At 38.5% G+C, this 16,545-nt stretch overlaps 1 protein-coding gene across 3 annotated transcripts in view; it reads right to left on the bottom strand.

Moving 5' to 3' along the window:
• Positions 1 to 1,075, bottom strand: part of FAM13C (family with sequence similarity 13 member C) — a 43,499-nt gene extending 42,424 nt beyond the window's left edge. The window contains exon 1 of one of the 3 annotated variants that reach the window (XM_053450157.1): positions 837 to 1,075. In XM_053450157.1, coding sequence (XP_053306132.1) covers positions 837 to 898 — 62 coding nt within the window. In that variant the 5' untranslated portion in view covers positions 899 to 1,075. The remainder of the gene's footprint in view (positions 1 to 836) is intronic. The other 2 variants (XM_053450156.1, XM_053450158.1) reach the window with 2 other exon arrangements.
• Between the last annotated feature and the right edge of the window lie 15,470 nt (positions 1,076 to 16,545).

Here is a 16,545-nt window from a genome sequence, read left to right as displayed (position 1 = left end):
GTAAACCCCATGCAAATGTTCACAGCAAACAAGCAATAACACATTTGGCAACATTCACATAGTAAGATAATACCTGTCAGTTCTAATTTTACCTAAGGTTATAATTAAATAAAATTAGTGACGTGGGTGGATAATGAATATTTTTATCTTGGTCAAGTTTTTTTCTTTTTTCCAGTGACACAAAAAGATAGTGACAGAGAAACACTGCAGGGGGTTAAATGACACAAACATGGGTGAATTATGCATGGGGACTATAATATATGTCCGCACACAGACACACACATATATATATATATATTTTTATTTTTTATATACACACATACACACACACATATATACATATACACAAACACACATATATATATATATATATATATATATATATATATACACACACATATGTACATGCATACATACTATATATACATGTATGCCAGAGATCGGTGATAGATAGATAGATAGATAGATAGATAGATAGATAGATAGATAGATAGATAGATAGATAGATAGATAGATAGATAGATAGATGGAATATGAATGTAATTTACTAGATCTGTACAGAGCCGGTCACACTGACTTCCTGCTGTACACAACCTGCTGTCTGCTAAACTAGACAGAGGATGCAGCACAGATCCTGCCGCCCAACAAAGGCAGTTATCACACGATGCATGACACACACATCTAGCATGTAGCATGTAATACCCATGTAGCATGTAACCCCCGTGTACGCAGCATCATGCATGTGAACACGGCTACCGGGAAGGCAGCCTAAGCCGCCCCCCCGTTGTTTACTAAGCACATTAATGGCTTCGTTAATACGGCGGTGTTGCACTTACTCCGCTACAGCTGTGCTGCTGAAGGAATTATCCTGAAGACTGAAACAGAAGCAAGAAAACATCAGACGGGTGAGAGGGGCGAGCCGGCTGCGTGTGAATCGCGTTCAGCAGAGGCACACATTACACAAACATGGCACAGACAAGCCTCTGTATCAGGCAGCGGGAGTGGGGCTGATCTGCACATGCTCACTGTGACTGTACGCGGGGACAAGCCCTGCTGCTGCAGCTGCAACCCTCTCACAGCCCACCGGGCATCGCACTCGGCAGCGATCACTGAGCGAGCATCGCGCTCACCCGCTGTGTGCTACACGCCTGCTGGCAGTGAGAGCGTTAACCGGGCGCCCTCTGCCCCTGGTGAGCAGGGGAATACACCGATATAATAACAAGAGAGACATATACAGAGATCTAATAATAATATAAAGATATATACATCACAAGAGCGACATATACAGAGATCTAATAACAATAAACATATATACAGATATCATAAGAGAGACATATACAGAGATCTAATAATAATAAAGATATATACACAGATATAATCATAAGAGAGATATACAGAGATCTAATAATAATATAAATATATATATATACACAGATATAATCATAAGAGAGACATATACAGAGATCTAATAATAATAAACACGGCTATAATCATAATAACATATACACACAATCATAATAAACACATATACACACATATAATTATAATACACATACACAAATATGATAATACACATGTATACACACATGTAATTATAATAAACATACACATATAATCAAAATAAACACATATACATATAAGCACATACACAAATATAATGATATTAACCATGTATACACACATATGATCATAATAAACATATATACACATATAATCATAATAAACACATATACACATATGATCATAATAAACATATACACATATAATCATGATATAGATATATACACATATAATATGAATAATGTAAAAATACTCTATTATCTCCTTTTTAACCACTATATTATTTTGCAGGCTAGCACTCATATGAAAACTCCTGATACATGGCAGGTGTGCCCTGGTATGAAGATTTGGAGCCAGAATGACCAGAGTCCCCTATTTTTTAATTGTTTTTATTTCCTCGCACAGATGTTGGGCTTTAGAACAACATGTGTTTTGACAGCATATACGGCATGACCCGATCCTTTCTGTGCTCCTATTATTGGCTTGTATGCAGTCAGTCTCAGTAAAATTGAACAGTTGTAATAAATAGTATCAAGAATAACCAAATGTCAAATGCTACAGCCGCTGGAAAGAGAGTCTTGGAGAACAGCGGCTTTAATTGAAATTCACTTTACTGAAACTGTGGTAGAGAAGTGGAATCGCTTCTCAGCAGAAGCTGTAATAGTTAACACATTAAGGGAATTTAAAGATGAAAGTATATGGCTACTGAATCCAAGACAAGACCAAGGACCGATTAAGGTATCAGTCTTTAAACTAGGGGGAAAAAAGACAGACTAGATGGTCCAGACCATCAAAGATATTTCTGCCCACAGATAATATTCAAACTTTAGCCATGCTTGCATTGAAATAATCACAATAATAGTATATTACTTATACAGACTTGCGTGTCATCTGGGTACACAAGGGTTAACTTTAAACTCTTGTGTGCCATCCGGTCCCTGCCTTTATTGCTATTGTTACTTCCTGTAATTATGCTAAATATAGCCATTTTTTTATATCGCTTATTAAAAGTACGTTTTCAGGACAAATGAAGTTGCTGGACAATGTTGCAGGGTTTCCAGTCGTTGTGAACTCCAAATATCTTCGTGTTCAGCCAGCCAAATGATGGCCAGTGATGGTGGGAGTTATCATCCACAGTGTAACGTTAAAGACCAGGAAGTAACTTTTATTTAGAACACGCGCAGGCACTGCACAGCTTTGGTAGAAGTTATTCGACGACTCTCAAAACCTTTGGGCTTTGGGGAATTTGATGCTTTCCAGAAACCGTAGATGTTGTGGCCGTAGAGGGTTGTAGAGGTAGCTATTCTTGTCTTCTTGTCCAATATCCCCAGGTTCCTTACCCCCCCAACGCCAACGAGGTTTAAGTTTAGAGGGTGGAACACTGTGATACACTCACACCCAGCTAACATTCTGAGCTCCTAGTGGAGAGCATCAGTGGAGGAAAGAGAGGACATCTCAAAGAACGGTCTACTTTGAGAGTCTCATTTAACCAGCGAGACATGCCAATGAATGCAGGAAACCAATGATTTTAATGTAATTATTATTATTATTATGTATTCCAACTGGCAATTGGATTAAGCAAAAAACGCAGTGGAACGCAAACCAGATAACCAGCATAGTAGCCTATGTAGGAACATTTTCTGTCCTGAAGTCCTCTCTCTCCTCTCTCTTGTTCTCCCCCTCTCCACACCTACAATGGGTGCCGAATCTAATCAACTACCACCAAAGAATGCCAGTAACTTAACAAAAAGGAGATCTAATGTAATGAGGAGGAAAATTCTTGCAAATCCCTTGCATGATACTAAGAACATCTGTAATTCTCTTTTCATCAATCATTTAATACATGTAAAAAAACCCTTGAATCAGTGTTTTGTCAACCGTGGAGATAAAATGACATAGAATGAGGGTTTACAGGCAACCCTGAAGCATGGCGGAGGTTCCTTGCAAGTTTGGGACTGCAGTTCTCCGAATAGAGCTGGTAAGTTGGTCAGAATTAACCCCTTAAGGACAGAGCTGTTGTTTGTTTGTTACAATGACTTTTTGGACAGTTCTGCATTGCTCGTGTTTAGCTCTAAATTTCTTCTCTCTCATTTAGTCACACAACTTATTCATTGTTTTTTTCAGGACAAGAAGGGCTTGCTACAGATACCATTACTTTGATCATATCATCTAATTTACTATAAAAAATATAAAATATAGTGAAAAAGCACTTACTTTTATATGTAGAATCTTTTGATTTTTTATAGGGCAATAAGTATATTGGCATATTGCTATTTTAAAACCATTTTTTTGTTTCAAAACTGGTCATTCTGCCCCCATGTGCTAGTTGTGATGCACTAATTCTACTAATTCTACTAATTCTCCCAGCTTTTGTAAAAATTTGTGGTAGCAATGTATTTGTGGTGTTTTTTCCACACAGATTGTACTTTAAGTATGAATTTACAGATCATGGTATATGTTACTGTCAAACAGCACCCTATACTCCTGAGTACAGTGATACTATTCATGCACAAGTTGGTCAGGTTGTTTGGCTGGTAAAAGGCCACATTTGGGACATGCGCAATTCAGTTTTTCAACTTGGGAATAGGGCATGTGGCCATTGTGCTGGCATGTCCTATTTGGGACATCTTTAAAGCCAGTCAGTTTAACTTACCCCATCAAATCATATATGTGGTAGTAATTTATTTTGTATTTTTTCCCCCCACACACATTGTAATTCAAGTATGAATTTACAGCTCCTGGTATATGTTACTGTCAAACAACACCCCAATATGTGTTCAGAGACATCTGAGTACAGTGAGTACCACCCATGCATGGGTGTGTCTGGTTCTTTTGGGGTAAAAGGCCACTTTTGGGAGGTGTGCATTTTTCAAATTGGAATTTTGACATCTACAATTGTTGATTGCTTTCTACACTTGTTCAACCCCATTGTCGTTAAAGGGATGTATGTCCGTGACATGCCAGGCACGTCAATTGTCATCAAGGGGTAGTCTAATCAATGCTGAGAAGTACAGGCAGATACTAATCCATCATACAATACCATCAGGGAAGCATCTATTTTGCCCCAAATTTATACTGCAGCATGACCACAACCCCAAACATGCAGCCATTTAGTATCTAATGTTATATTATAAATATAGAGGGAGAAGTGGATGCAACCATACTTTGAAATGCATAATTTAAGGCCATAGACACTAAAACAACAAATACATTGCTACCTATTTTGGTTACTCCTTTAGAAATAAAGAGAAGGTAGGGTGTGCCTGCAAACATTTACCCATCTATAGGATCAAGGAAGTATGTATAATTCATACATTGTGAGAGTTAAAAAGAGTTAACAATAGTACTTTATTACACTCCATTTTACTCATTTCATTATTAGCCCAACATGGGTTTAATTAATTGCCTTGCAAGCGTATGCCTCACTAAGACAATATCATGCGTTACGGTTTCACACTAAAGTTCAAGCATTTTACCTCTTGGCCATTTTCATGTTCCCGAGGCTAGTGAAAGTAGAATATATCATTTATTCTGAGGCATTGCATATAGTCATTCTAAATAATAATGGCCTTTTAAGCACTCCTGCAAGCAGTTTCATACTATTCTGCTATGTAGTGGGTCTTTTTATTTTGTTCTTCTGGGGATTTTTTAAATATAATGACTTCCTTATATAAAAGATTTCCTTATTATTGCATAATAAAGAAAAAAGTGTGCAGCGCTACAAAGTAACAAACACCACAGTGAAAATTGAAAAATTAATTATACGAACCCCTTGGGGAAAAACATGTATAAATTCATATCAAAATAGTGAAAAAAGCAGCGTATCCTTAAATTAAGCATCCAGCATAAAAACCAGGATGTAAAATGTCATTTACTAGTGTATAAAAAATATAACCTGGACACTAAAGGAAAGAAAACAGAAATGTCAACAAAAATGGACAGCGCTAAATATATATATATATATATATATATATATGTGTGTGTCTGTGAAGAAACAATAATATAAAGTAAAAAAATACAAACACTGAATTAGGAAAAACATACTGTATGTAATTTATTGATTAATTAAACAAATTAAATATATAAGGAAATAATAAAAAGACAAGCAACATATACAGGTATATTCAAGTAGAAAAACACTTGCATAAGTATGTATAAAGCAGCACCTCAGTTTTTGTAGTTTTTTTTCCCCCCGTTTACCCATATATTTTTCAGCTAGGCAGCTATATGTGAAAATTATATATGTATGCAGAAATTACTTATATGTGGTCCACTAAAATATTGAGTGTATTGTACCTTACTCTTCATTCTGTTTTTATATTCACGAAGAGGCTGCAAGCTGGCATAGGCATTTATCCTATTCTGTAAGTATGGGAGTATAAATGACATTATGTTTGGCCTACCAGCTATGTGTGACATTTCCAGCTCGTGACTAGCAGCCAGGCGCCTACACATTTACTGTCACCTTCATTTGTCAATTTGGAACAAATTTAGCCTGAACTGTACATGTGATACTGTGAGCTTTATTATTTGGTTAAAAAGCCCCGCATGACATTTTTTCAGTTTTCATCCCCAACTCTTTACCAAAGGCTTCCTATTGATGGTGAATTTGTTTCTACTTTTTCTCTTTATCGAGACACACAGAGGCTGCACTGTAGATCATCACAGAATTAAATCTGCTCTTTCCCATGCCCATTTCTCGAGAATAAGGCCTTTTGGTGCCAATCAGTAACAATAATAAACTGTAAGTGCAATCCCAACAAAAAGTCCAAATTATGGCCAACTAGGAAGAAAAAGTCCGTATCACTCAACAAAATAATACAAAGCAGAATCCTGGTAAATGGCCATTCGATTTGCTACATCCCACGAGATGCTATTTCCAAACAGCCACAACTGTAAACACCTTGTGTCTTTATAAATGTGTTTCAGAAACACATGCGTGATTATTGGTCATGGTAATAAATATGGTGGTGAGTCTGTGTAGCAATGGATAAAGATGAGGTACAATGACACGGTTAGATTTCAGAACAGAGAAACCAGGCAGTCGTCTTTAACAATAACATAATAAAGAGTAACCCTAGCATCTCAGCTTGGTGGCAGTGCCTGGTTGTTGTTATTATTATCTTTTATTTATATAGCACCAACAATGTATGCAGGACATACATTATGTATAGAGGGCCCTGCTCGCAAGCTTACATCTAGAAGGAATGGAAGATAGATGAACAAAAGGTATAAGGAAAGGGAGAGATAGTGCTGTAGACTGATGTAGGAATGGAGAGAAACATGTGGTGGACCAGGATCTGAAGAGATGTCCCCAGAAGAAAACAACAGAAAGAGAGGTGAAGAAAGAATTGGACTAGTCCAACTGAGCATAGTGTGCAGCGAAGGGATACCAAGGGATGGTGCCCTCTACTGGATTAGAGACATGCTTACTGCCCTTTACTGGATTAGAGATATGGTTACTGCCCTCTACTGCCCTCTACTGGATTAGAGACATGCTTACTGTCCTTTACTGGATTAGAGAAGACATGTTTACTGCCCTCTACTGCCCTCTACTGGATTAGAGACATGCTCACTGCCCTCTACTGGATTAGAGACATGCTTACTGCCCTCTACTGCCCTCTACTGGATTAGAGACATGCTTACTGCCATCTAAAACCAAGCTCTTGCAAGAAAGAAAAAGTATTCAAACTTATTTGGACCACTACGCCAGATCTCCAAGCAAGTTTCTTAATTCATATTTTGTATAATAATGCATGTTCTCCTGTATATGCCATGTATATGTACCAAATATGTATTTTACGGACATAGTTTTGTATAACCTATTATTTACATATTTGCACATTCCTTTGCCCCCCCCCCCGGCCTCCTACAGCCACAATTCCTCCTCAATTCCTCAATTTTAACTTGTAAACAGAATTGTGGGAAGATGGAGGAATGTGTTGCAGGCTTTAAGAAGGCTGTAGGAGAGATTGTGAAATATACTACTGGACAGGGGCAGTAGGAGGGTAGATTTAGAAGATTAGGAGTTACAAAAAGAGAAGATGAGCATGACATAAATTGTGCCAAATAAAAACAATCATTAAGAGAATGTCACATATGGTAGATGTAAAGGAAACAGGAAAATAATACACAAAGCAGTTATAGATGAATATGGAGGTCTTCTGGTCCGGTCTGTATACCTTGCAGATGTTGGGGCTCAGTTGCTGGGTTGTCGTGGGAAGATGACGGAACCTGTGTTGTACCTTTGAGTGCAGTTGAGTGCAATGGTCACAAAATATCAAAACAAAAAGAAGCAGGTGCTTCCAGGTGCACATCCAAGCACTTTCCATGCTGGAATCCTAAGAAAGACTTCATAAGCCTATAGGGTCTGACTGGGGGTCAGAAGCTTAGCTCAACTATGTGCATAATACCATCCCTAGGGAAGAAAGGGGCACATGGGCCCACCAAACCTATGGTTATGTACCAGTAGGTACCAGAGAAGCCAAGTTCAACCTTTCTTCTGGTTGTACCACTTGGTGATTATAGCATATCCTGCATACAACCAAAGCTATTTTTTTCACTGTTTCTGTGGAGAATTATGATCTAATTAATACCAGAAATGTCAAGGATGGTGATTAGAAACCAAAAACCACAGGATACAAGTCCTATTCCATAAAAATTTGAGATAAAGGACATTGCAAACTGTTTTCATAAGGCGCAAGCCAGTATTTTAGCAATATATAGGCTATGATTTCCAGCTAAAGTCCTTAGATAGAATGGTTTGTTAGTCATCACAACATGAAGAAAATAATTAATTATGAAGAAAAAGCAGTTTTGGTATTTGTTATCTGTAACATTGACGATGTATCATTTTTTTTGTGCTAGTAATAATGTATTTGACAGCTGAAGGATACAACTGAAATGAAATATGCTGCATTTTTTAGGAAACAAACACAGTTATAGTCAAGCAACCCAATGAAAGAATCCTTCAAGGACAACATCTCTAAATCACTGAAAGATAAAAGAAGGTTCATCATACGTTGAAGGTTACTAACGCTCTTAATAAATTAAATGTCCAAGGTCCCCAAATGCCAAGGAAATTTTATAGACCTGTCATTTATTCATGTGATTTTATACCTCTGGAAAGCTGACAAATTGTCTGGACTTTCCTAAGTAGTTTTTTCCTTTTTGTTTTAGATGTGATGGCTCTTTTAAAGTTGCTGTTCTACATATTCTGCTGAATCTAACACTTGTAAACTAAATATAGCCTTAAGAGATCCCTGCTGGTAATGAAATAAGGCTGTGGCTCGTGATATAAACACAGGATGAATGCCTAACTCTCTACTTCTTTAAGAATGATTGGAAGATATGTGAGCTTAAGTGATAGCGTCTGCTACTGACATGATGAGAACTTTATCTATTTAGAGGGATCACTTACATGATAAAGCGTGAAGGTGCATGATCGAGTTCAGTATAAACAATTGAATACTTAAAAATGCGCAGGAACCAACTTATTCACTAAAAATTGTGTGTGAGCGTCTATAAGAGGAAAACAATATCATCTCACCATGTTAACAATTCATTATGAACATATCAGTAACTGAGCCAAGGTATGACATTAAAATGTGTTACTCATATGCATATAAAGGATAATGTCCCTTTAAGATCTAAACCCCAGTGTTTATGCATCATTTTCTCATCCATCTAATTTTCGAATTATACTGCCACTGTGGATTACTGAATTCATGTTTATTAATGTTCTACAAAATGGATCCTGTTTAGCCACTTAAGGACAGTATAAGTATTTCATAATTTTAATTTCCTACAGATTATTAACCGGCTGTACTGCTAATTTGTAATGATCCAAGAACAGCATGCGTAAGCCTTCTCTGGCAGGGATTCCAAAGACAGTAAGGTCCCGTGGCCAAGTGCTGTCCGGCAGCTGATGACTTTGAAGAGACGGTACTTAGCTGTTCTTTCCATGAGTCAATGGTTCCAAAAGGAATGTAACCTCAAACGAGGTCACTTATCTTTTTCATATATTATTAGTTCAGAACTAGACATGGCTCTGAATGTTGATCCTTTTAGATTTTGAAAGCACAACACCTTACAGAAAATAAATCTGATGACGTGAAATTCTAGATAAGAGATAGTGGGGGCCACAGAGGTATAGGCGGCTGCTCTTTTTTCTCAGGGACAATGATGCTTTTTTTAGATTATATTATATTTCCCATCACATGTTATATAAGTTAGATGTTAGGTTGGTAGATATGTGGAATAGCCTTACAGCATAGGGCATAAGGTGATTCTGAATATGACAAGACTGAAGACTAGATGGGTTGATGATACTTATCAGCGGTCAAATCTTTCTGTATTTTACTAAAATAAGCATGATTTGCAAGTTAAGAAATCGCTAATTTAATGTAATCAACTTCCTTATTTTAGTGCAAGAACCCTACAGTCATGTGACATGTGCCATCAAAATTATTTGGGGAAAAATTGAAAGATTGTTATTTGCCACGGAAGCCATCTTGACTTGGGGGGCGCCTGAAGGCTGTATTTCCCATTATAGACAATGGACCCCTGGATTGCATTACATACTTCCAGCAGGCCACAGTGGATACTAATTACAGTGCAATATCTGGTCCCCTTGCTTGGATTTATGTTTAAGTTACCCTGAGCAGTTAGGGGTACATGGTAGCAACAGAGACAGAGCTCTCTATAGCCCAGTTTCCCCCTTCCCCCTGCCTGCCTAACCAATATTATTGGTTCTGATGGCAGGATTGTGTAAGTTGGTGTGGTTTTCTGTTATAACTAACTTGCATATGATTTGCATATTGTATTTTACATATGGTCTGATGCATGCTGGTTATAACTCACTGCCAGCCTATTGAACGGCTCTTGGAGGATGGTGGTGATTGTTTCCTCGATAAAGTTAGTTCCTGTTTCACCTCATTATGAGTCTCGTCTTGTTGTTGGGGTAGGCCTTGTTTGGGCGGTAAAGCACTGCATTGCTATGCTTCTGTATACTATGGTGCCATTGAGATTCACAAAGAGCTATGTTTCCTGCTGTCTTCAATGCTAGTTCTGCCTGATGGTTGAAGTTTCATGTTCCCGTCGGCCATGGGGAGAAGGAAGGATTGACTGGTGGTTGTACAGGTCGTTCCTGTCACATTATTTATAAACAGCAATCTTCTTTCAAGCATCCATCTTGATGTCTGATTTACATAATATGGTTATGCCTATTCCTGAAATGCCCCCTAATAAGCACATTTTCATACATCGGAGCTTTTATAGAATCAGATCTGTACTAAAATCATGTGTATAGCTTGCAGTATTACATTTCAAATCAACTGCTGTTTTTTATATAATGATTCATAATCAGGACTTTTTATTTAGCATGATTCTAAGAATATCACAGGTGCTGGAGTTATGCAAATTGCTGATGTCGATCACTTAATTATGGTACCTTAAAATGCAGAATTTAGTCTTGTATTTATTTCACAAGAAGGCAGAAATTGGTTTTGGTCCAACACAGGGATGGGGATGGCTCCCATTTAGGCTCTGTAGGAGGATTTGTACCTGTACTGCAAATGTTCCCCTATTACATGGAACATTTTACAAATATCAGCAGTACTTTAGAGTAAATGTGCTGGAGACCTGTACTCAGACTGAGTAGCTCCTCCATAGAGATTTTCCTTGGCGCTTAAAGCTCAATTGCTCAAGGTATTAACCCTTCGTAATCACCCAAGCACTAGTCAAGACTTAATCTAGGGTGCAAACCCAACTAGGTTTATTTAGAACAGCACGGGTATTTATACACAAACACAATCAGATAGTAAGTATAGTCCCATCAACTACCAGACAACCCAGTGCCTCTATACAGTTCCATAGCCAGCAATGCCCACCTGGTAAAGAGTCATTATTTCGGGGTGATCCAGAGAGAGCACAGGGTCCAAGTATGTTATGTTCCAAAAAGTGACTTGATCCGTTGTCGGGACCCTGAGCGACTGTGCTGGGAATGTCTTCGGGAATAGTCCATAAAGTAGCTGGGCCAGAGTTCCAGAGCTGGGTTCTCAGACTCAGTTGCAATGTTTGGCAGGCATTGCCATGGTTCCTAGCCATCGTACTATTCCATGAATTTGCAGCTAGGTCCCAGTCAGGCGCATGGAGTGTTTCTGGCCATATAGAGCCCCACAGGCTAGGCCATGGGAGTCTGGTAAGGGCAGACCAGACTGAGTTTTCTGGTCACCCTGTGCCCCCAATGAGCACAGGGTGATTTAGACATAAGAGGGGACTGAGCAGGCAAGAAAGGAGTCTCCCCATGAATCCATCAGTGCCTCCATCCCAAACTCAAACATGTCCTCAGCCTAAGGTGGTTATCATTTTTTATTTTTGTTAAAGGAGCATATTTACTGGAGTTAATGGATTTAAATATGAGATTTCTGTTTCTACCCTTCCTTGTTGCCTCTACTGAAACCAGTAAGCCTCTGTGGGAAAAGATCTAGGTAGGACCAAGGACAGTCATTCTAACTTCCCCAACTACCTTCCATTTTTCCTACGCCGTTTCCTTTTTCTTCCTACAGCATCGCTATACCCAAAAGCGTATGATTTTCCAGCTTCAGAAATACACACTCCAGACAAAATTTTTAACTTTATGCAATATATTTCTCCTTCAATTAGTTGCATTCGTTAGATAGGACTCATTATAACAAATCTTATTCATTTGCACACACCACATATTAAGTTACCGTATTTTCCAGCGTATAAGACGACTTTTTAACCCGTGAAAATGTAATCAAAAGTCGGGGGTCGTCTTATACACCGGGTATACTTACTACTTACCGAGCCGGACCGGAATCTCTAGGGGAGGGGCGAGCAGAGAAGCCGCCTCCCCTGGGCCGGTCTTCAGGGCCGCGCCAAGATAGCTGCAAGATCATGATCTCCCCAACTAGCCCTGATCAGCGGGCGCCCGATGAGCAGGGCTGGTTGGGGAGATCACGACCTCCCTCTAACTTCAGACCTCGGCTTCCGTGCTCCCTAATCACTACGCGCCGGCTATTGATGCCAAGCGCAGGGATGACGTCATGTCCCGGCGCTCGGCATCAATTGCCGGCGCGTAGAGATGAGGGAGCAGTAAAGCAGAGGTCAGAAATGGCAGACCTCACGCTCCCACAACTGGATGGAAGATAGAAGATGAGAAAGGTAAGAGATGGGGAGAAAGGGGCAGTGTATGTGTCTATATGTTGGTGTGAGATGGTCAGTGTATGTGTATGGTCAGGTGTGTGTAAGTGCAGTGGAGGCATTTGTGTGTAAGCTGGTGTGTGTGTATATATATATATCTATATATCTATATATATCTATATATATATATATATATAGATATATATAGATATATATATGTGTGTGTGTGTAAAGGCAGAGGTGTGTGGTGAGGGCAGTGTATAAATGTGTATGTATGGACAGGCATATGTTAGTATGTGTAGATATATATATATATGTGTGTGTGTGTGTGTAAGGGCAGTGTATGTATGTATATGTCTGTGTATGGGCAGTGTATGTCTAAGGACAGGTGTGTGTAAGGGCAGTGTATGTGTATATGTGTGTTTGTAAGCTGGTGTACGTGTATATGTGTGTAAAGGAAGGGGTGTGTGAGGGCAGTGTATGTCTATACATGTGTGTGTGGACAGGCATATGTTAGGGAGAGCTGGCCCACCCAATCCAAGCAGGCTTTGTATACAACAACAAGCCAATCACCGGTAATGTACATCGCTTGCCGTGATTGGCTGGTTGTTGTATACTGGGTAGAGGAGTAGTCCTATACGGCGAGTATAGCCCAAACTCTATATTTTAACTGGAAAACTGGGGGTCGTCTTATACGCCCAGTCGTCTTATACGCCGGAAAATACGGTAAGTTCTTCTGCATGTAATAGAATACACAGGATGCCTGCGTATGCAGAGATAAAAGCTAAAACTTTAGCCAGATAAATCAACCAGACAGCATTAAAGATTTCTGTAGATTCAGCATTAAAGATTTCGTTAGATGCAGCATCTCCAAAAATAAAATTAATGTTCAGTAAGCTAGATGTAAAGTGCAGATGGCCCATTGTCATGGATATAGTCAATCAACAGTTAGTTAACAGTTACCAACAAACAACATTTCCAGATAATCTGTATCCCATAAACACTATGTTTTATTGACTGGGTTAACCTCTGAATTATTGGCAGTAGCTACCTTCTCTCTGCTCATGAACTGGGTTGGGCAATAGAACCTAAAGGCTAAACCACTCTTGGACCATTGGTTGGGATGAAGAGCACTCATGAGGACACTTTGGGGGTGTTCAGCTTTGGTATGTTACTCCAAATTAACAAAGAGTTGCAAAGAGTACGAAAAGGTTATTTTTATATGTGTAACCATAGGTGGTGCTCCAGAGCACACTGTCACATACAGTACATGAGCGTGCCATTTCAAATTAAGGGTTATGGTGCAATATTGGTGCTAATTTTTAGCTCCAACAATTCCCTCTTCTTAGTCCTCTGAGTGCCAGGGCTTTGGATAGTTACATTAATCACAGGTCTGGTGCTCTAACAACAAATCAATAAGCAACACAATATTTCATGTGCGTAGGTTACTGAGTAATACTGTACGTTTACAGTCGTTGCTTATCCTTAATATGTATATGTTGGAACAGTGAAAAGAGAAATTAGATATGATAGGAATCTTTAATAATGCCGGTGAGGGAACCAGACTTTTTATGAGGTGAAGATAAATGGAAGAGTGTTAAAGGATAATTTGATGCAATATTCTAGAAAGAGGGTTGTAAATGCACAGAATAAGAAGATGTGGCAGATGCTAACACTGTTGCTCTAAAAGTCTATGTGATATATGCACTGGCATGAGTCAGGTATTGTTCTGTAGTCACCTATCTACTTGTTTAAAAAAGACCATCATGCCATTTTTTTAGGACTAAGATAAGACAACTATGTTTGCCTGCACCCCCAGTCTCCCCGCTACCTGATAAGAACTCCCACCATTATGATTGCCATAAAAAATCAGCTCATTGTGGTGTTTGAGCACAGAAAGTCACCTAAAATATCACATGATTGACAAAAATGGCAGCCTCTGGGTCTGTTAGAACAAAATGAGATAAAAACAGGTTTTCCTCAATAGTAATCCACATTACTGTAAGGCATGAGCATTCCTCCCAGAAGTTCTCTGATAACATTACCCTATTCTGCCTATGCTCTGCCCCTTGGACAGGTCTATTTTTTCCCCTTCCCAAAATATCCATGGAGGGAGGTATTGGGCTTTAATATTTTATTAAATAACAGTATGGCTGTTTCTTTAAACTGCTACTAGTCCAAGTTGGTAGCATTTTTATACCTGGCTTATTTTAACCTACTTTAAAACAAGTATTGTGACAGTCCAAGCCCAGTTGGCAGCGGTCTCACTGACCTTGTAGGTCGTTTTTTAAGATATAGCTACTCCGTCAGCACAGTCTTTTAACATTGAGAATGCATGGCATCTCACCTCAGCTATTTCTACTAAACAACAACTTTGCAAGTTATAGAGGAAGAATTAAGGTCTATTAATGTGTTCATTTCATGTCAACGGTATTCATTTTGCTGTTGTTGATTGATATTGCCCTCATAGTCCTAGTACAACTTTGCTTTTTAATTAAATTTCCATGTGGAAAATGTAGAGAGGACAAAATATGCGATTACTGGTTGTGTAGTTATAATGCCTTCCTGCAGCCGCTTTTTAGTGGAATTTGAATTTTTTTTTGGTGCCAATGCTCTGAGAGCAATTAGCGGTCTGAAGATTCATTTTCCATTAATATAATGCAAATTTCTAGAATTAGCTACGGAAGTGATTCTCTGTTATCTATTGAGAGTACAAAAAAAACACCCAACAAATAATTAAAGCAAACTACTTTTCATGGAATCTCTTCTTGAAAGATAAGAATGACTCTTTACATGTTATATAGCTTTACTGGTAGTGTGGTACATAAGTAGAACAGACTCCCAGCAGAGGTAGTAAAGGTTAACAAAATGAGGCAATCTAAACATGCATGGGATAGGCATAGGGCCAACCTAAGTCTGAGACCAAGGACTGGTTAAAGGTTGCATATTTATAGCAGGAAAAACAGGCAGCTTAGATGGGCTGAATGGTTCTCAACTCCATTCAAATTCCATGTTTCTATCTAGAGTACCATTACTAAACACAATTGCAATCTTCCAAGAAATCCAGAAAATGTAAATATAAAAGTAAAGCTAATAAAGCTGATATCTTGCTTTACAAGAGACTTTGGATATTGCTCTTGTGATAACAATTCTAATAAAATACTGCAGGATATTTTTATAAACATTTCATTATTAGTAGTACTTTATTTGTAAATTACCATATTCCAGCAGAATCTGCAATGGACAAGTAATATTACAGGTTTAGATATTTTGGAAGAGCTGTGAATTAGGTTGATGTGTATGTAGACTAACAAAAATGATCTAGAGAGGTTCCCACTTACAGTTTAAAGAGCAAGGTTATCATTACACAAGTGGTAGAAGTTAAAGGGGGTCAAGATGCACATAGTTATGTTAGTATTATTCTTTATTGGTTTATAAAGCACCATCAGAGATTTGCAATTTTAAGGAGCTGTACTATGGGCAAACAGGACATGGCAATCCTTACATCACATTATTTGGATGAACAAGTTTACAATTTAGGAGGAATCTTTCACTAGAAGTAATTATACAAAAGAGGTAATTGTTTAGAATTTTTCCGGATAGTAAAGCGTGATTCATCAATCCAGAGAATATGTTTCCACTGCTCCAGTGGCCACTTCAGCTGGTGCTTGGCATTGTCCATAATGACCTTTGGCTCATGAAAACCCATTATTGCTAAAAAAGGGAAATGAGGTAAAGGATATCAAAGTAGTTTTACAAATACACTCAATGGCTAAATGTATGTGGACGCCTACCTTAATTGTTGAGTTAAGGTGTTTC

Source organism: Spea bombifrons, chromosome 11, assembly GCF_027358695.1.
Source record: "Spea bombifrons isolate aSpeBom1 chromosome 11, aSpeBom1.2.pri, whole genome shotgun sequence".
In the NCBI taxonomy this organism is placed as follows: Eukaryota; Metazoa; Chordata; class Amphibia; order Anura; family Pelobatidae; genus Spea; species Spea bombifrons.
This window is presented reverse-complemented; position numbering and strand designations above follow the sequence as displayed.